We start from the raw sequence: 21,870 nt of genomic DNA, 5'->3' as shown, positions 1-21,870 counted from the left end.
ACACACAGGCAAGAACACGAACACACACACAGTAAGTGGTGCGGAGGATGACATACATAACACACCCAGACCACACACTCCAACAACACACCCAACTTCATTTAGAACCAGATTTATGACCAAACTGTCCACAGCATAGATACCTCATAAAACACAAAGAAAAAGACAGGAAGATAGACATGCTTATTAGGAAACATACAGTATGAGGCTATATTGCAGGCTGCCCACAGTATTCTCTTTTTCCTGGCCTGCCCACAGAGTGCTGTGTTTGTATGGTGGATCCACCCAGGCTATGACTCAGCTAGGACAGACTCAACACATGAACAGTCCCTGTCTGACCCTGAGTAGAGCGAGGGGAGTCACCCCTCGCGAAGGGGAGTGCTCTAGGGGAGGACAGGATTTTGACAACACCCAGCAGTCAGTCATCTACACACCATTTAGAGAGTTTCAAACCCAGTCAAAACATCTATAAATTCATCATGGAACTAAACATTCCTCAAGCTTACTGTTACTGCTCACTAAATCAAACAACTTAAAGGATTCACCCATTTTGAATGTTATACCGTTTTTGTTAATCTATAACCAATTTCATGTTTTCCTGTGAATCTGAGCTACTGCCATTCAAGCAGGCAGATATACAGCCGGTATGACAAGTGATGCAAAAGTCGTCATACCGGCTGTATTTCTTCCTGCCTGTACCGCAATAGCTCAGATACACATGAAAACATGAAATGATCTCAGGAATCGATCGAACATCGCTCAGTGATGCACAAAAATTATATAACATTCAAAATGGGTGAATCATCCCTTTTAAGAATGAGCAGCAACGTGAAACGCTTTTAATATAATTGATTGCAACAGTAGCTGAGAGGCTCTGGGGTTCAGATGGAATTCAAATACCAGAGAACATTTCAAACTGTTTTTTTTTTAAGGCAAACAGTTTCCAATAAGTCACATAAATACTGGCCTGCTGTGGAGAGGGGTTGGCAGACATACAAAAAGAATGGGATCTGTTAAAAATCTGCTTTGCTTTCCAGTTCTTCTGTTTTCTACTTTCCACTGTCTCTAGCTGTCTGTCATTTCTTTGTCATCTTGTGTCCTCACTTCTGTCTTTCTCCATCCGCTCCTCCTTCTTTCACTTTCCTTACCATTGTTAAATCATCTCTTATTTCCTCTAAAACGACCTTGTGGACAGAGTCAAGCTCAGGACAAGGAAGTTATATATCAACATCCCACCCAACAATATACTGTTTTATTTCAGCATCCCACCAAACAAGGCACCGTTTTATAGACTGATGGTAGTCAGTTGGCTCTGGTATGTCCTATCACAAGTGTCTCTATCTGTGTGAGTGCAGGTGCAGGACTGGTGTTCATCATCTATCCTGAGGCCATCTCCACCCTGCCTGGATCTACCTTCTGGGCCATAGTATTCTTCATCATGCTGCTGACTCTGGGCATCGACAGCTCTGTGAGTTACTGGCCCTCCTCAGGGTTGAATGACTGCATGCTATGTCCCACCACAAGGTACATATGGCTACTGACCTTTTGGTTCTATCTTATGGTGGGTTTATCTGATCTATCTAGTGGATTTATAGTATGTGAAGATTAGAATACTATATAATCTCCTCCACTCTATCTATATCTGTCTCTCTGTCTCTTCTCTCTCTCTCTCTGTCGCTCTCTCTCTCTCTCTGTCGCTCTCTCTCTCTCTCTCCCTGTCTCGCTCTCTCTCTATCTGCCCCTCTCTCTGTCTCTGTCTCTCTCTCTGTCTTGCTCTATCTCTCTCTCTCTGTCTGTTTCTCTCTCTCTCTGTCTCTGTCTCTCTCTCTGTCTCTGACTCGCTCTCTGTCTCTGACTCGCTCTCTGTCTCTCTCTCTCTTCTCTCTCCCTGTCTTGCTCTCTCTCTATCTGCCCCTCTCTCTGTCTGTCTCTCTCTCTCTGTCTTGCTCTATCTCTCTCTGTCTCTGTCTGTCTCTCTCTGTCTCTGTCTGTCTCTCTCTCGCTCTCTCTCTCTCTCTCTCTGTCTCTGACTCTCTCTGTCTCTGACTCGCTCTCTGTCTCTCTGTCTCTCTCTTTCTCTCTTCTCTTTCTCTGTCTCTGACTCTCTCTCTGTCTCTGACTCGCTCTCTGTCTCTCTGTCTCTCTCTCTCTCTTCTCTCTCCCTGTCTTGCTCTCTCTCTATCTGCCCCTCTCTCTGTCTCTTTCTCTTTCTGTCCCTCTCTGTCTCTCTCTTTCTCTGTCTCTCTCTGTCCCCCTCGCTGTCCCTCGCTCTGTCTCTCTCTGCATTATTCTACTTTCCCATGGTTGCAGTGGGTGCTCTAGGTATTGTCTAGACTAGCAGCAGTGTGGGAAAGCAGTTGTTTTGACTGTTACCCACTAACCATGAAGCATGAGGTGGAAAATCACATGCACCGCAACCTGAAACACAGGAAAACTTTGTTCACAGAGATTTACATTTTTCCTCAATTTCTCAGTTACACAAGGTGATAATTTACTGTAAATGAAGAGATAAAGGAAATTCCACAGCAGGGGAACATTTTATTTTACATTAGTAGTCATGCCCAATGTAGCACTGCACTAAGAAAGCTAGGTCTGATCGTTTATATTCTAGGCCAAAGGTATTCTGTTTGGGTGCGAAGACTGTGTTATTCTGTTACATTGCTGCTGTAGGCACTACGGTTTATGTGTTTGTGCCACTGAATCATCCTCTGTCTGTCTGTCTGTCTGTCTGTCTGTCTGTCTGTCTGTCTGTCTGTCTGTCTGTCTGTCTGTCTGTCTGTCTGTCTCTCTGTCTCTCTGTCTCTCTGTCTCTCTGTCTGTTTGTCTTCTAGATGGGCGGTATGGAGGCAGTCATCACAGGACTGTCAGACGACTTCAAGATCCTGAAGAAGAACAGAAAGCTGTTCACCTTCGCCACGGCATTCGGAACCTTCCTTGTTGCGCTCTTCTGCATCACTAATGTGAGGTCACTTCCTGTTCCTCTGAGTCACATATGATTTCCATAGTTGTCATATGATTGCATAAATCAAACCAAAGAGACACAAGATAGAGTGTGCCTCTGTGATTTAGGTGGATCAGTCACAGGAAAGACAGAAAAGGGAAACCCCTGTCCAACCATGTGAAGTTTTGTTATTGACTGACTGGATAAGCTCTGTGCTTCATGCTTATCATTGTCAGCTCACAGTAGTTAACTGCAGCCAGGTTGCCCTCAGTAACATCTGCAACAACCTTTTGTCATTGTGTCTCTGTATCTGTCTCTCTCTCTGTCTGTCTGTCAGGGAGGTATATATGTGCTGACTTTGTTGGATAACTACGCGGCGGGGACCTCCATCTTGTTTGGGGTGCTGATTGAGGCCATTGGGGTGTCCTGGTTCTACGGTATGTATAATCGGTCCCCCTTAGCCTAGTACAAAGGCACATACTAATTCTGACTTCTTACTGTGGTGAACCTGCTTATCTACTGTACCTTTCCTCATCCTCTTCTGTTGTTCATTAGAGCCCAGCCCTTTGTTCTGTCCATCCCTCCATCACCCCACCCTCCATCACCCCCTGCCCACAGTTGCCTCTCCTGGCCTGCCATCTCCTCTGCTGGGCTTTCTCAACCTCCCTAACTCCCTGGCATCTTCACTACCAAGGCCCTGCAGCTACACCTGACATTTACTGGCAGTGTAGAGACACTGTGGTTCCCTTCCTTAGACCTCCACTGTTAACCCCCTTTCTCCATCTCTCCCAGTACTCCTCTTTCCATTTCTCCATACACTCCCTCCCTCCTCTTATTTTCTAGACTGCCTCTCTTCACTAATAGATCTCCATCTCTCCCAGTACTCCTCTTTCCATTTCTCCATATACTCCCTCCCTCCTCTAATCTTCTAGACTGCCTCTCTTCACTAATAGATCTCCATCTCTCCCAATACTCCTCTTTCCATTTCTCCATACACTCCCTCCTCTAATCTTCTAGACTGCCTCTCTTCACTAATAGATCTCCATCTCTCTGCGTGAGGGAGTGTAGTGAATGATTATATGGTGTGTGAACAGTCGTATGCAGTCTGTTTAGTGTTTTATGTATTGCACAGAGATAATACTGTACGTCGACAAGATGACTTGTGCTTTATCTATAAACTACAGCCCATCAATGTACACCATGATTTATAGTCAGCATTAACTGTTGAAACTGAACCTCATGAGGAGGTGAGACAGACAGAGCACGCCAGATGCTGAGCTGTTCTAGGGAGGAGATAAAAGGAGTGGGTCTTCTTGTAGATGTTAACAGGCCTGGGCTGCCCTGATAAAGAAACATTATGCCCAAGCTATAGAAACATCATGGTTGTGTACCACATTCCCTATATAGTGTACTACTTTTGCTCAAAAGTGCCGTTTGGGACACAGTCCATCTCCTATAGGCAGACTTAACCCTGTGTGAAATTATAATATAACATAATTGGAAGGCTCAGTGACTTTTATGAAACAGATATCATTGAGCTGCATTTTTACTGCTGTGTGAACTCATAATTATACAAGAAATTGGAGTTGTGTGCCATGAAGCTCTTTCTCGGCCAATGCTCCACCTGTTATGTATGGAAATTGATGAGAGGAGCGTTAGTTCTCCTGTGAACTTGAGACATCAGAAGCAAAGCTGAGTGTGGGTGCAAATAGTATTTGTTTTCTTTCAAGTACGTTGAGTGTTTGATTCAACCTTCCCATAGTGCCAGATGGGCAGGGTTTATACTTTCGGGACTATTGGTTGTATTGCACCGGGCAAGCTCAATCAAGCTCAGCTTCAGTGTTTGTAAGGAAACAAGTACTATTTGAACCCAACCCCTGCCGGTGGTTTATGGGTCTGGTTCTGTGTGCGTGAGTTCAAGCCCTGGTCTTCTGTCCTGTGTTTCCTCTCCAGGCGTGGACCGCTTCAGTGAGGATATCGAGCGCATGATGGGCTTCAAGCCAGGTCTCTACTGGAGGCTGTGCTGGAAGTTTGTCAGCCCCACCTTCCTACTGGTGAGACCCCCGGGGGGGCAAGAAAGGGCTGGTTGGTGGACTGGAGTGGGGTGGAAGCCTTTGGCATGGTGCTGGGAGTAGGGATGGGAGGGTAAAGTACCTGACACAAGCCTAAGTTATTAAACATACTGTAGGAATCATGATCTATGGTATGTCATTGTGTTTGAAGGAGGAAATGAGGAAATTCACAAGAGAGGTTTCTTAATTGTTACTGGCTGCTATATACTGTACTATAGTCTTTTAAACTCCTATTATGTGCCAGCAATTTGTAATTTGCCACAAGAAATATGTTTTCCTGTTTTTATAAAGGTTGTTCGCCTCCATGTTAGAAGTACTGTATCTCCAAGAATAGATTAGCATCACATGAACTCTGCATGAAAATGGATTAAACTACAATATAACTATGTTTGAACATCTTGGTCATACCCAGCCAACCCTGCACGGCCAGAAGAGGACTGCCCCCCCCCCCCCCCCCCCCCCTCTCAGAACCTGGTTCCTCTCTAGGTTTCTTCCTAGGTTCCTGCCTTTCTAGGGAGTTTTTCCTAGCCACAGTGCTTCTGCGTCTGCATTGCTTGCTGTTTGGGGTTTTAGTCTGAGTTTCTGTATAGCACTTTGTGACATTGGCTGATGTAAAAAGGGCTTTATAAATACATTTGATTGATTGATTGAACTACAACTTACTGAACATATTGATTTACAGAGTGTTTAGTGCACTAGGAGTTAGTTAAGGATGTTGTCGTGTCTTTGGCATCATTAAAGTGAAGACTTATTTTATCAAATCAATTCTCTGTAATAATAATTACATGATGAAACTAATCATGTAAATGTAATTAACTAGGAAGTCAGGGCACCAAGGAAAATATTCAGATTACAAAGTTATAATTTTCCTAATATAACTTTTCAGATATTTTAATATCTGATCAATTAGTCTTTTAATGAATTAATTATTCTTTACCTCACGTTAGTCTCATTCCAAACAAACCCAGTCTTTGCTATGAATCCTCCATACATCAATTGTCTTAATCATTTATTTACTAACTAACTAAATAATCACAGAAATGCATAACAAACAAACAAAGTAGATATGGTTACAAGGAAATGATAGGATAGGATGTGCCCTAGTGGGCTAAACCGGTATGGTGGCTTGATAGACAAAGGGACTGAGAAATAAAAAAGACACTACACAGTTGATAATGATAATACTTGAAATGTTAATCCTTTGCACATGAACACTCACTCATTCGGGAATAATTGCAATCAATATATATATTTACGCTCAGTGTGTCATCGTGATCTCTGTTGGAATCGTCCTTTTCTGTTGGAAAGTTTATCCGAGATTCTCTCTGCGTCCCTGGAGTCTGGTTAGAATGGTTACTTCAGAGTAACATTCAGAAATGTTCTTATCGGATAGATGTTTTGGCGGTTGTCAGACTTCGCATTCAATGGTACATAATTCCTAGCTGCAGACTAGTAATTAGTATTGAAGATTTGCTCTTATTCTTTCGGTATCGATAGTCTCAGAGTAACCACGTGGTATGGTTAAGAATTCAGCAACCGAGGAATGCATGGTCTCCACTCAAACCTTAGCCCTCTCGATAATCGAGGTACGCTTGGTCGAAAGTGGGTTTCTCTAGGTGGAGGTTTTATTCGGAACAGCAGAAAAGAGAGAGAGAGAGAGAGAGAGTTGGTGCTTGCTATATCCAAAGAGGGCCACGTCATGACAATGTGTAGGTCTCTATATTTTATAATATTAGAAATATGCTATGTCAATGAAGCACAGATACTGTATGGGTTTGTATAGATAGGGATTACCGAAAGCACATTATCTGTCTTGTTGGGAAATTATGTTATTCCCTTAATGCTTTTATATTGATTATGATCAGTCATAAGTCAATATTCTTCCTTCCATGTGGGAAGTGCATATGTTTTATATGGCAAATAGGAAATAAAAAGAGCAGAGGAAGATTGAAAGCCAGGAAAGGAGGTAGATTAGATTGTAAACCAATAGGGTAGCCTAGTGGTTAGAGCGTTGGACTAGTAACCGGAATGTTGCGAGTTCAAACCCCCGAGCTGACAAGGTACAAATCTGTCGTTCTGCCCCTGAACAGGCAGTTAACCCACTGTTCCCAGGCCGTCATTGAAAATAAGAATTTGTTCTTAACTGACTTGCCTGGTTAAATAAAGGTTAAAAAAAAAAATATATATATATATATATATATATATATATATATATATATCACCATGATCTTCAAACCTTATGTCTGAGGAGAGCTATCATTGTTTAGTTTTAATGTGTAGTGTATGCTACCATGGTTCTGCTAGCCTTACCTCCAGAAGCAAGGCAGAAACAGCAAACATCAGGAAGATAGCACGCAACTTTGGCTGTTGCATAGATGGCATTTGTAGAAGAAGGACATAGAAGAATGTTGTTGGCCTTTGATTTTCAGTTGTAGACGAGGAAGAGACACTTCCCTGACCTTCCAGTGTTGTATTATAACTACTAGTGATGTTTGCTGCTCTCTGGGGCAACAGTTACAAAGCTACAGAGCTACAGTTCAGTGGTGATGGGCCTCCAGTCTCTAGTCTACAGCAGCCTGGTGAACCAGAGTACTTACAGTGAAAGTCTATTACAGTATGTTCAAACCCCAGAGGGAGCGACCATGCCCTAGTCTGTTCTATTCAACTCAATTTCATCTCTGCAATGCTTACATTTTTTTGTCAAAATGAAAAATGGCGGAGTGGAGGAGGAGTATTCATTATTTCTACAGAAGCTCTGTTTGATGTCTCGTTGGGAATATTATAACCACTGTTGTTTTTTCTCCTCTCCTTACTTTGTGGGGATTTGTTGTTCCTCCTGTCCTCTGTTGATATGGTGACCTAACTAACCATTCTGTTGTTCCTCCTGTCCTCTGTTTATATGGTGACCTAGCTAACCATTCTGTTGTTCCTCCTGTCCTCAGTTTATATGGTGACCTAGCTAACCATTCTGTTGTTTCTTCTGTCCTCAGTTTATATGGTGACCTAGCTAACCATTCTGTTGTTCCTCCTGTCCTCAGTTTATATGGTGACCTAGCTAACGGTTCTGTTGTTTCTCCTGTCCTCAGTTTATATGGTGACCTAGCTAACCATTCTGTTGTTCCTCCTGTCCTCAGTTTATATGGTGACCTAGCTAACCGTTCTGTTGTTCCTCCTGTCCTCTGTTTATATGGTGACCTAGCTAACCATTCTGTTGTTCCTCCTGTCCTCAGTTTATATGGTGACCTAGCTAACCGTTCTGTTGTTCCTCCTGTCCCCAGTTTATATGGTGACCTAGCTAACCGTTCTGTTGTTCCTCCTGTCCTCAGTTTATATGGTGACCTAGCTAACCATTCTGTTGTTCCTCCTGTCCTCAGTTTATATGGTGAACTAGCTAACGGTTCTGTTGTTCCTCCTGTCCTCTGTTGATATGGTGACCTAGCTAACGGTTCTGTTGATTCTCCTGTCCTCAGTTTATATGGTGACCTAGCTAACCATTCTGTTGTTCCTCCTGTCCTCAGTTTATATGGTGACCTAGCTAACGGTTCTGTTGATTCTCCTGTCCTCAGTTTATATGGTGACCTAGCTAACCATTCTGTTGTTCCTCCTGTCCTCAGTTTATATGGTGACCTAGCTAACGGTTCTGTTGTTCCTCCTGTCCTCAGTTTATATGGTGACCTAGCTAACCATTCTGTTGTTCCTCCTGTCCCCAGTTTATATGGTGACCTAGCTAACCGTTCTGTTGTTCCTCCTGTCCTCAGTTTATATGGTGACCTAGCTAACGGTTCTGTTGATTCTCCTGTCCTCAGTTTATATGGTGACCTAGCTAACCATTCTGTTGTTCCTCCTGTCCTCAGTTTATATGGTGACCTAGCTAACGGTTCTGTTGTTCCTCCTGTCCTCAGTTTATATGGTGACCTAGCTAACCATTCTGTTGTTCCTCCTGTCCCCAGTTTATATGGTGACCTAGCTAACCGTTCTGTTGTTCCTCCTGTCCTCAGTTTATATGGTGACCTAGCTAACGGTTCGGTTGTTCCTCCTGTCCCCAGTTTATATGGTGACCTAGCTAACCGTTCTGTTGTTCCTCCTGTCCTCAGTTTATATGGTGACCTAGCTAAACTTTCTGTTGTTCCTCCTGTCCTCAGTTTATATGGTGACCTAGCTAACAGTTCTGTTGATTCTCCTGTCCTCAGTTTATATGGTGACCTAGCTAACCATTCTGTTGTTCCTCCTGTCCCCAGTTTATATGGTGACCTAGCTAACCATTCTGTTGTTCCTCCTGTCCTCAGTTTATATGGTGACCTAGCTAACCGTTCTGTTGTTCCTCCTGTCCTCAGTTTATATGGTGACCTAGCTAACCGTTCTGTTGTTCCTCCTGTCCTCAGTTTATATGGTGACCTAGCTAACGGTTCTGTTGTTTCTCCTGTCCTCAGTTTATATGGTGACCTAGCTAACCATTCTGTTGTTCCTCCTGTCCTCAGTTTATATGGTGACCTAGCTAACGGTTCTGTTGTTCCTCCTGTCCTCAGTTTATATGGTGACCTAGCTAACGGTTCTGTTGTTTCTTCTGTCCTCAGTTTATATGATGACCTAGCTAACGGTTCTGTTTTTTCTCCTGTCCTCAGTTTATATGGTGACCTAGCTAACGGTTCTGTTGTTTCTTCTGTCCTCTGTTGATATGGTGACCTAGCTAACCGTTCTGTTGTTTCTCCTGTCCCCAGTTTATATGGTGACCTAGCTAACCGTTCTGTTGTTTCTCCTGTCCTCAGTTTATATGGTGACCTAGCTAACCATTCTGTTGTTCCTCCTGTCCCCAGTTTATATGGTGACCTAGCTAACGGTTCTGTTGTTTCTCCTGTCCTCAGTTTATATGGTGAACTAGCTAACGGTTCTGTTGTTCCTCCTGTCCTCAGTTTATATGGTGACCTAGCTAACCGTTCTGTTGATTCTCCTGTCCTCAGTTTATATGGTGACCTAGCTAACGGTTCTGTTGTTCCTCCTGTCCTCAGTTTATATGGTGACCTAGCTAACCGTTCTGTTGTTCCTCCTGTCCTCAGTTTATATGATGACCTAGCTATCCGTTCTGTTGTTTCTCTCCTCTCCCCAGGTCGTGGTGATAGCCAGCATTGTGACGTCCACGGGCCTGAGTTATGATGACTATGTCTTTCCTTCATGGTCCAATGTGATTGGCTGGGGCGTAGCTCTGTCCTCCATGATGTTTGTGCCCATCTACGCCATCTACAAGTTCCTCAGTATGCCAGGGACATTCAAACAGGTCAGTGGAAAAACAAATCCCTCTCATCTGCATAGTTGTTGTTTATATAATGTAAAGATAACCTTAGATCGATTTGATTTATTAGGATGCCCATTAGCCATTGCCAATGGCGACAGCTAGTCTTACTGGGGTCAGACATATAACGTAAAAGGCATGACAGACAAACGACTGTACAATTTACATACATTAAAAACATTGTTGCTCGCATGCGATAATGTGACTAGAAAACGTTGTATACACCAGCAACTTTCCGGTCCATAGACACATCTTATATGGGCAGAAAGCTTCAATTCTTGTTAATCTAACTGCAGTGTCCAATTTACAGTAGCTATTACAGAAGAAAATGCCATTCTATTGTTTGAGGATAGTGCACAACAACAACAACACTGGTTTGAGACATTCACCTCTGAAGGTAAATCATGTACTTACATTCAGTAATCTTGCTCTGATTTGTCAGATAAAATGTGACTCACCATCTGGATTCTGTCTTATGTAGCAACATTTAAATTTCTGTTTTTTTACATGGGATAAAAGTAGAGACTTAGAGCTACACAATTGCATATCATACACTGCATTTGAGGAAACAATGAGAAAGTAATTCTGCTTTGAAAGTTTATCAACTTGTAAACTCACTAAATTACACATATGCTACTATCTTAATGTATGGCCTTTCTCTTGCATTTTAAAGATTATGGAACAAAAAATAAATAGAATGTTTTCTTGTTTGAATTATCTTTTACCAGATCTAATGTGTTATATTCTCCTACATTCATTTCACATTTCCACAAAGTTCAAAGTGTTTCCTTTCAAATGGCTCCCAGGTGCCGCAGCGGTCTAAAGCACTGCATCTCAGTGCTAGAGGCGTCACTTCAGGCTTGATTTGATTCCAGGTTTGATTCCAGGCTATAACACAACCAGCCGTGATTGGGAGTCCCAAAGGGCGGTGCACAATTGGCCCAGCATTGTCTGGGTTTGGCCGGGGTAGGCCATTATTGTAAATTTGTTCTTAATTAACTGACTTGCCCAGTTAAATAAAGGTAAAATAAATACATAAAAATAAAAAATGGTATTAAGAATATGCATATCCTTGCTTCAGGTTCTGAGCTACAGGCAGTTAGATTTGGGTATGTCATTTTAGGTGAAAAAGAGTACAATCCTTAAGAGGTTTTAACATGTAGTGTTAATGTTGGCAGGTACAGTATGTACTGTAGCTTGAAGTCATGTAGCTTGAAAGCTGTGGTAAATAGCAACCTCTTATCTGTATCCCAGCGGTCAAAACTGGTTGAAATGCCATCCTTATAACCAGATTATCATGTCATTTCAACCAGGGTTGCCCCCCTGGGATAGTATGTGTTTATTTTATGCAAAGATAATCTTAGATCAATGGTAAGCATTTAGCTTGGAGTCTTCACGGCTTGACATTGAACTGATACATAAACTGACTTTTTCCTTTTCAATGGTTGATGGTTGATGATGTCAGTACTTTTGGGATGCTGGTTAGAGATCTTGAGGGTTCAAAGACTGAACAGTGTTAAATCATAAAAACAACATTCCACAGCTTTGATTATCTTCCTGAGCAGTAAACAGTGTTACCTTGTGTTTTCTTACTCACTCCTCGTGGCATTTCCTTCTGATATCCTGGCAGTGTTTAGACTCCTTCCATGACTATCTCCCATGCTTTTCCTCCAGCTGAGATCACAGTTTATCATACTGTTATCACACCAAGTGCACTCAGTCAGATATGAAGATGGGGGCAATCTGGAAGAGACATCAGAGGTCATGCAGTACACACTACAGTACAGTGTACATCCAGTCCAGCCTGATCACATCAGAATCAGAACGCTGTTCGACGTATTTGAGCTGTCTGGAAGTTCCTAATCTATAGAGGAAATGGTGGATCTATAGAATAAACTGTGACCATAGATTAAAACGCTAGTTTATTACAAGCTTCAGGATCATGTCTCTTGTGCTTGGGACAATGTGCATCTAAACTCTCTGGATTCTGTTTTATGCAGTGTAAGACTGTGTTTATTGTAAGGTATGACTTATGTAATATAATGTACTGTAATGGTTAATTTTCCAGAGGATCGCCTACTGCATCACACCAGAACACGAACATCATCTGGTGGCGGAGGGAGCTACCATCAGACAGTTCACGGTGAGTACAGATGTTGGATCTTCATTTGAGCCAGTGTGCTAGAGCACACAGGACATTTGAATTATTATGTGTATTATAATGAATTGACATTTTCGTAGGGGTTGATATATTTTTCATTATGGCATATTAAATCTGACATTTTAAAGGTTTTGCCCGACGACTCAGGAATCCTCCTGCAGATCAGAGCTCGTGGATGATAGATACACTTTATGGTTACCAACATACGTTATTAATTCAGTTTGAATGACAATGTCATTTAGATATTCATCTTACAGCAGTAGAGGTTTTTCCCAGTTGCCTTCTCCAACTTTTGAAACCTTACCGAAACAGATGTGAAAGTCAACCTTTTCTATTTCAGCTCAAGCACTGGTTGGCTATCTGACAACCTGATGTCACCCAACCTTCCCCACTACTCACAATTCCGGGGTGTTGGAGTCATTGTGTTTCGACGGCAGATGTTCCTGCTGCTGAGCCTCCTGCCACTGGAGGATGGACAGGGATAACGCCATGCTCCTTTCTGCCTCTCTGTGTTCTGTTGGTTCTGACCCAACCTGTGACCTGCCATCCCCTCTTTTCCACTCGGCCCCTCATCTCCCTCTCTCTCTCTGTCGAGTGACTACAGATTCTCTCATCAACCTCTGCCTACAGAGTCAACTCAGTATCCTCCATGTTTTTGCTTTTGAAGTATCATTTTATTGAAAACTTTTTACCATGTGACATCGTCATCGTCGTCATTTTTTAAACGTATATACAACTCATAAGATGGAGACATTCCATGCAGAGCATGTACAGGTGTTTTCTGTGTTCATGGACGACTGTTCTGTGTTCATTAGTTATACATGGGTTAGACACTTACACCAAGTCAAAAAGTACCAAATGACCACTTCTGTCATCATGTATGCTCTAGGCAGGGGGAGACAAACATGACTCACATTGCTTTTTATCTTCTTGATTCTTTTCAAAGAGGACCCTCAAGCTTTTAGGTGAATGAGAAAGGGAAGACATCTAGTTTCATTGCCCTCTTTGTATGTCTGACTGAGTAGGTCCCCAGTCACTACTCTAGATAACAGCAGCTCAACTGTGTCAGTGCCTTATCAAGCTAGACACTTCAGAACCTGTCAATGTTTTCATTGGTCCATACAGAAAGGTAAATGTTTTCATTGGTCCATACAGAAAGGTTTTGCCCGACGACTCAGGAATCCTCCTGCAGATCAGAGCTCGTGGATGATAGATACACTTTATGGTTACCAACATACGTTATTAATTCAGTTTGAATGACAATGTCCTTTAGATATTCATCTTACAGCAGTAGAGGTTTTTCCCAGTTGCCTTCTCCATCTTTTGAAACCTACCTGAAACAGATCTGAAGCTTTTGTCACCTGTCTCACAGAAAAGGGAACGATTTATGTTGAGACTCAGAAGTGTTTTGTCTTGCTAGTGGTCGTCCTTATGCTTTACACATGGCCTTTACACAGAGTAGAGGTCTACATTGTCCTGCTATGGTTACTAATGGTACTGTGTGTACCAACTTTAATGTGTTGCATAGTACTAGCATCCTCTTCAGAGAGGCTTGTGCCCTTGATCCAATGATTTGCCTTTGCCGTGCTTGTGGATAAACAGTAGTATTAAACAGTGGTGAAGACACAAAGGGAGGCTTTGATTAAATGAAGTTGAATCCAGCACTTTAACAGAAGTACTTGTTTCAGTTTTCTATGGATAGTAAGCACTCTTAGTGTTTTAGGGAACGTTTTCAGGCATGCAAGAAATGCCCTGTTTTATCAAAAGCTTAACTGACTGACAGCACTAACACAGGTAGACTCAACAAAACAAGTGATTTCTTTACTTTTTCTATAATGTTCTCTTTGTTATGTTGCATCTTTCCAATGCATTCTTTTGTGGTCCATATGGGTGAGGGAAATCAGGAGCTTCTTCTTCAAAGAGTGTGTGTGTGTGTGTGTGTGTGTGTGTGTGTGTGTGTGTGTGTGTGTGTGTGTGTGTGTGTGTGTGTGTGTGTGTGTGCCCGCGCGTGTGGAAGGATAGCTAGTGTATTTTAAGTTTGAAATGCCTCATTCATTGTTACGTTAAATAGTTTATGGTGTCTTTATATGTTACTTTGTCATCTGTTGAAGCCTATTTTTTGTCAAACTCGACTTAAAGAAAATTCACCACCAAGGAAGTGCCAAACTGTTCACCCTTTTTTTTTAGAGATGTCTACTGTTTTTGTCTTTCGTTTTCGTTTTGTTTCTCTTTTCTGTTTCTTTATTTATTCAAATGGAGTTGAAATGTAACTGAATTTTTCTTATTGTGAAATAACATTAATGGCAGGAAGCAAGCCACACACAAAAATTATATTGTATGTGGAGTATAAGACATGGAAAACTATATAAATATATTCTTTTGTTATATATCTAATCTTGTATTTATCAAATTGTTTATAAACGAAACGTGAATGTAAAGTATTTTAAACGTAACTGTCCACTGTTCCTGTTATATCATTGTGTTTGATGTAGGTAAGATGAATCTATTTACAGATGTGTTCTCCAGTGTAACTGGGGTGACTTTGCAACGTGAATGTAGAACCCTGGCATTACCTGAGCTACGTTTACAGAACACTGTGTACAATACAAAAGTCCTGTTGAACGTGAGTGACAACTATCTATGAAGAAGTCAAAATATGCACACTATTATAATAAAGACGTATTCTACACACACAGATGGGGGTATAAGCATTGATTTATTGTTGGAATGGGATTATAAGCTTCTGTGAATGGAATTGAATTCCTGGTCCATTGTGTTGTGTTAGAGAGGGTAGACTGTACAGTAGCCAAAGGATGAATGCATGGGGCTTAGATAATAGAGGAACCAGAAAGGGGGATGTTTGGAGCTCACTGATGTAAAGGGGATTCTTCTTCGCTCTCTCTCTCGGTCTGTATCTCTCTCTCTCTCGCTCTCTCTCTCTCTCTCTCTCTGTATCTCTCTCTCTCTCTCTCTCTCCCTCTGTCTCTCTCTCCCTCTGTCTCTCCCTCTGTCTCTCTCTCTATCTCTCTTTCCCTCTGTCTCTCTCTATCTCTCTTTCCCTCTGTCTCTCTCTCCCTCTGTCTCTCTCTCTCCCTCTGTCTCGCTCTCTCTCTCTCTCTCTCTCTCTCTCTCTCTCTCTCTGTATCTCTCTCTCTCTCTCTCTGTATCTCTCTCTCTCTCTGTATCTCTCTCTCTCTCTCTCTCTCTCTCTGTATCTCTCTATCTCTCTTTCCCTCTGTCTCTCTCTCCCTCTGTCTCTCTCTCTCCCTCTGTATCTCTCTCTCTCTCGCTCTCTCTCTCGCTCTCTCTCTCTCTCTGTATCTCTCTCTCTCTCTCTCTCTCCCTCTGTCTCGCTCTCTCTCTCGCTCTCTCTCTCTCTCTCTCTCTCTCTCTCTCTCTCCCTCTGTCTCACTCTCTCTCGCTCTCTCTCTCTCTCTGTATCTCTCTCTCTCTCTCTCTCTCCCTCTGTCTCGCTCTCTCTCTCTCTCGCTCTCTCTCTCTCTCTCTCTCTCTCTCCCTCTGTCTCACTCTCTCTCGCTCTCGCTCTCTCTCTCTCTCTCTCTCTCTCTCTCTCCCTCTGTCTCACTCTCTCTCGCTCTCGCTCTCTCTCTCTCTCTCTCTCTCTCTCTCTCTCTCTCTCCCTCTGTCTCACTCTCTCTCGCTCTCGCTCTCTCTCTCTCTCTCTCCCTCTGTCTCACTCTCTCTCGCTCTCGCTCTCTCTCTCTCTCTCTCTCTCTACTGATTCAGCAAGTGTTGCATTATTGTACTTCAACAGAAGAAACAAAATAAACTTCCATTTTCACTGCTGGAGGCTCCAGCTCCCTGCATCATGCATTTATTCTCAGAGTTCTTCTTTGAAGTAAAGCTATGTGGGAATTGTATTGTTTATGTTTCATCGGGATATATATTCTGCAGCGTTGACTGACACCGATACAGCGCAGTGTCTCTGCCGGTGCATAGCATATTCTCAAGAGTAGAGAGGAATGCAGGTTCCTTAAATGTATTTTTCCATTTTAGTCTCGGCATCAAGTGAAGGATATACAGTACAAAGAGAAGCTAATGGCACTAGCTTTATACAGAGGTGAATAATTTATAACAACAACAACGCCTATTCATTTCTCTCACCTTACACAGACTGATGCAAATCAAATCAAATGTTATTTGTCACATGCGTTGAATGTGTTGTATACCGTGAAACGCTTACCTTAACCAACAATGCAGAGTTTTTTTAAAAAGTATAACAACATTTGCTAATTAAACTATAGGAAAAATAGTAATACAATAACAATAACGAGTTAGTCAAACAAATCTCACATCTATCAGATCTAGTATCCATGATTCAAAGGCATCGGAATAACTGGACACGATACAGAGTTTTAGTACTCTCCACATATAATATGAAGTTAACACGATACAGAGTTTTAGTACTCTCCACATATAATATGAAGTTAACACGATACAGAGTTTTAGTACTCTCCACGTATAAAATGAAGTCAACACGATAGAGAGTTTTAGTACTCTCTACATATAATATGAAGTCAACACGATAGAGAGTTTTAGTACTCTCCACATATAAAATGAAGTCAACACGATACAGAGTTTTAGTACTCTCCACATATAAAATGAAGTCAACACGATAGAGAGTTTTAGTACTCTCTACATATAAAATGAAGTCAACACGATACAGAGTTTTAGTACTCTCCACATATAATATGAAGTCAACACGATACAGAGTTTTAGTACTCTCCACATATAATATGAAGTCAACACGATACAGAGTTTTAGTACTCTCCACATATAAAATGAAGTCAACACGATAGAGAGTTTTAGTACTCTCTACATATAAAATGAAGTCAACACGATACAGAGTTTTAGTACTCTCCACATATAATATGAAGTTAACACGATAGAGAGTTTTAGTACTCTCCACATATAATATGAAGTTAACACGATACAGAGTTTTAGTACTCTCCACATATAATATGGAGTTAACACGATACAGAGTTTTAGTACTCTCCACATATAATATGAAGTTAACACGATACAGAGTTTTAGTACTCTCCACATATAATATGAAGTCAACACGATACAGAGTTTTAGTACTCTCCACATATAAAATGAAGTCAACACGATACAGAGTTTTAGTACTCTCCACATATAATATGAAGTTAACACGATACAGAGTTTTAGTACTCTCCACATATAATATGAAGTCAACACGATACAGAGTTTTAGTACTCTCCACATATAATATGGAGTTAACACGATACAGAGTTTTAGCACTCTCCACATATGATATGAAGTCAACACGATACAGAGTTTTAGTACTCTCCACATATAATATGAAGTCAACACGATACAGAGTTTTAGTACTCTCCACATATAAAATGAAGTCAACACGATACAGAGTTTTAGTACTCTCCACATATAATATGAAGTCAACACGATACAGAGTTTTAGTACTCTCCACATATAATATGAAGTCAACACGATACAGAGTTTTAGTACTCTCCACATATAATATGAAGTCAACACGATACAGAGTTTTAGTACTCTCCACATATAAAATGAAGTCAACACGATAGAGAGTTTTAGTACTCTACATATAAAATGAAGTCAACACGATACAGAGTTTTAGTACTCTCCACATATAAAATGAAGTCAACACGATACAGAGTTTTAGTACTCTCCACATATAATATGAAGTCAACACGATACAGAGTTTTAGTACTCTCCACATATAATATGAAGTTAACACGATACAGAGTTTTAGTACTCTCCACATATAATATGAAGTTAACACGATACAGAGTTTTAGTACTCTCCACGTATAAAATGAAGTCAACACGATAGAGAGTTTTAGTACTCTCTACATATAATATGAAGTCAACACGATAGAGAGTTTTAGTACTCTCCACATATAAAATGAAGTCAACACGATACAGAGTTTTAGTACTCTCCACATATAATATGAAGTCAACACGATAGAGAGTTTTAGTACTCTCCACATATAAAATGAAGTCAACACGATACAGAGTTTTAGTACTCTCCACATATAAAATGAAGTCAACACGATAGAGAGTTTTAGTACTCTCTACATATAAAATGAAGTCAACACGATACAGAGTTTTAGTACTCTCCACATATAATATGAAGTCAACACGATACAGAGTTTTAGTACTCTCCACATATAATATGAAGTCAACACGATACAGAGTTTTAGTACTCTCCACATATAAAATGAAGTCAACACGATAGAGAGTTTTAGTACTCTCTACATATAAAATGAAGTCAACACGATACAGAGTTTTAGTACTCTCCACATATAATATGAAGTTAACACGATAGAGAGTTTTAGTACTCTCCACATATAATATGAAGTTAACACGATACAGAGTTTTAGTACTCTCCACATATAATATGGAGTTAACACGATACAGAGTTTTAGTACTCTCCACATATAATATGAAGTTAACACGATACAGAGTTTTAGTACTCTCCACATATAATATGAAGTCAACACGATACAGAGTTTTAGTACTCTCCACATATAATATGAAGTCAACACGATACAGAGTTTTAGTACTCTCCACATATAAAATGAAGTCAACACGATACAGAGTTTTAGTACTCTCCACATATAATATGAAGTTAACACGATACAGAGTTTTAGTACTCTCCACATATAATATGAAGTCAACACGATACAGAGTTTTAGTACTCTCCACATATAATATGGAGTTAACACGATACAGAGTTTTAGCACTCTCCACATATGATATGAAGTCAACACGATACAGAGTTTTAGTACTCTCCACATATAATATGAAGTCAACACGATACAGAGTTTTAGTACTCTCCACATATAAAATGAAGTCAACACGATACAGAGTTTTAGTACTCTCCACATATAATATGAAGTCAACACGATACAGAGTTTTAGTACTCTCCACATATAATATGAAGTCAACACGATACAGAGTTTTAGTACTCTCCACATATAATATGAAGTCAACACGATACAGAGTTTTAGTACTCTCCACATATAAAATGAAGTCAACACGATAGAGAGTTTTAGTACTCTACATATAAAATGAAGTCAACACGATACAGAGTTTTAGTACTCTCCACATATAAAATGAAGTCAACACGATACAGAGTTTTAGTACTCTCCACATATAAAATGAAGTCAACACGATACAGAGTTTTAGTACTCTCCACATATAATATGAAGTCAACACGATACAGAGTTTTAGTACTCTCCACATATAATATGAAGTCAACACGATACAGAGTTTTAGTACTCTCCACATATAATATGAAGTCAACACGATACAGAGTTTTAGTACTCTCCACATATAAAATGAAGTCAACACGATAGAGAGTTTTAGTACTCTACATATAAAATGAAGTCAACACGATACAGAGTTTTAGTACTCTCCACATATAAAATGAAGTCAACACGATACAGAGTTTTAGTACTCTCCACATATAATATGAAGTCAACACGATACAGAGTTTTAGTACTCTCCACATATAATATGAAGTTAACACGATACAGAGTTTTAGTACTCTCCACATATAATATGAAGTTAACACGATACAGAGTTTTAGTACTCTCCACGTATAAAATGAAGTCAACACGATATAGAGTTTTAGTACTCTCTACATATAATATGAAGTCAACACGATAGAGAGTTTTAGTACTCTCCACATATAAAATGAAGTCAACACGATACAGAGTTTTAGTACTCTCCACATATAAAATGAAGTCAACACGATAGAGAGTTTTAGTACTCTCTACATATAAAATGAAGTCAACACGATACAGAGTTTTAGTACTCTCCACATATAATATGAAGTCAACACGATACAGAGTTTTAGTACTCTCCACATATAATATGAAGTCAACACGATACAGAGTTTTAGTACTCTCCACATATAAAATGAAGTCAACACGATAGAGAGTTTTAGTACTCTCTACATATAAAATGAAGTCAACACGATACAGAGTTTTAGTACTCTCCACATATAATATGAAGTTAACACGATAGAGAGTTTTAGTACTCTCCACATATAATATGAAGTTAACACGATACAGAGTTTTAGTACTCTCCACATATAATATGGAGTTAACACGATACAGAGTTTTAGTACTCTCCACATATAATATGAAGTTAACACGATACAGAGTTTTAGTACTCTCCACATATAATATGAAGTCAACACGATACAGAGTTTTAGTACTCTCCACATATAATATGAAGTCAACACGATACAGAGTTTTAGTACTCTCCACATATAAAATGAAGTCAACACGATACAGAGTTTTAGTACTCTCCACATATAATATGAAGTTAACACGATACAGAGTTTTAGTACTCTCCACATATAATATGAAGTCAACACGATACAGAGTTTTAGTACTCTCCACATATAATATGGAGTTAACACGATACAGAGTTTTAGCACTCTCCACATATGATATGAAGTCAACACGATACAGAGTTTTAGTACTCTCCACATATAATATGAAGTCAACACGATACAGAGTTTTAGTACTCTCCACATATAAAATGAAGTCAACACGATACAGAGTTTTAGTACTCTCCACATATAATATGAAGTCAACACGATACAGAGTTTTAGTACTCTCCACATATAATATGAAGTCAACACGATACAGAGTTTTAGTACTCTCCACATATAATATGAAGTCAACACGATACAGAGTTTTAGTACTCTCCACATATAAAATGAAGTCAACACGATAGAGAGTTTTAGTACTCTACATATAAAATGAAGTCAACACGATACAGAGTTTTAGTACTCTCCACATATAAAATGAAGTCAACACGATACAGAGTTTTAGTACTCTCCACATATAATATGAAGTCAACACGATACAGAGTTTTAGTACTCTCCACATATAATATGAAGTTAACACGATACAGAGTTTTAGCACTCTCCACATATGATATGAAGTCAACACGATACAGAGTTTTAGTACTCTCCACATATAAAATGAAGTCAACACGATACAGAGTTTTAGTACTCTCCACATATAATATGAAGTCAACACGATACAGAGTTTTAGTACTCTCCACATATAATATGAAGTCAACACGATACAGAGTTTTAGTACTCTCCACATATAAAATGAAGTCAACACGATAGAGAGTTTTAGTACTCTCCACATATAATATGAAGTTAACACGATACAGAGTTTTAGTACTCTCCACATATAATATGAAGTTAACACGATACAGAGTTTTAGTACTCTCCACATATAATATGAAGTTAACACGATACAGAGTTTTAGCACTCTCCACATATAATATGAAGTTAACACGATACAGAGTTTTAGTACTCTCCACATATAATATGAAGTCAACACGATATAGAGTTT

General features: G+C 40.1%; 1 protein-coding gene across 1 annotated transcript in view; it reads left to right on the top strand.

The window, feature by feature from the left end:
• LOC110506750 (sodium-dependent noradrenaline transporter) overlaps positions 1-15,156 on the top strand; it is an 83,017-nt gene extending 67,861 nt beyond the window's left edge. The window contains exons 9-15 of the mRNA XM_090222645.1: positions 1,356-1,468; positions 2,832-2,960; positions 3,279-3,378; positions 4,895-4,995; positions 10,118-10,285; positions 12,369-12,443; positions 12,802-15,156. Of these exons, the coding sequence (XP_090078771.1) occupies positions 1,356-1,468; positions 2,832-2,960; positions 3,279-3,378; positions 4,895-4,995; positions 10,118-10,285; positions 12,369-12,443; positions 12,802-12,825 (710 nt within the window). The 3' untranslated portion in view covers positions 12,826-15,156. The remainder of the gene's footprint in view (positions 1-1,355; positions 1,469-2,831; positions 2,961-3,278; positions 3,379-4,894; positions 4,996-10,117; positions 10,286-12,368; positions 12,444-12,801) is intronic.
• The last annotated feature ends 6,714 nt before the right edge of the window (positions 15,157-21,870 follow it).

Source organism: Oncorhynchus mykiss, chromosome 26 (genome assembly GCF_057628025.1).
Source record: "Oncorhynchus mykiss isolate SJ-2025 chromosome 26, ASM5762802v1, whole genome shotgun sequence".
NCBI lineage: Eukaryota > Metazoa > Chordata > Actinopteri > Salmoniformes > Salmonidae > Oncorhynchus > Oncorhynchus mykiss.
This window is presented reverse-complemented; position numbering and strand designations above follow the sequence as displayed.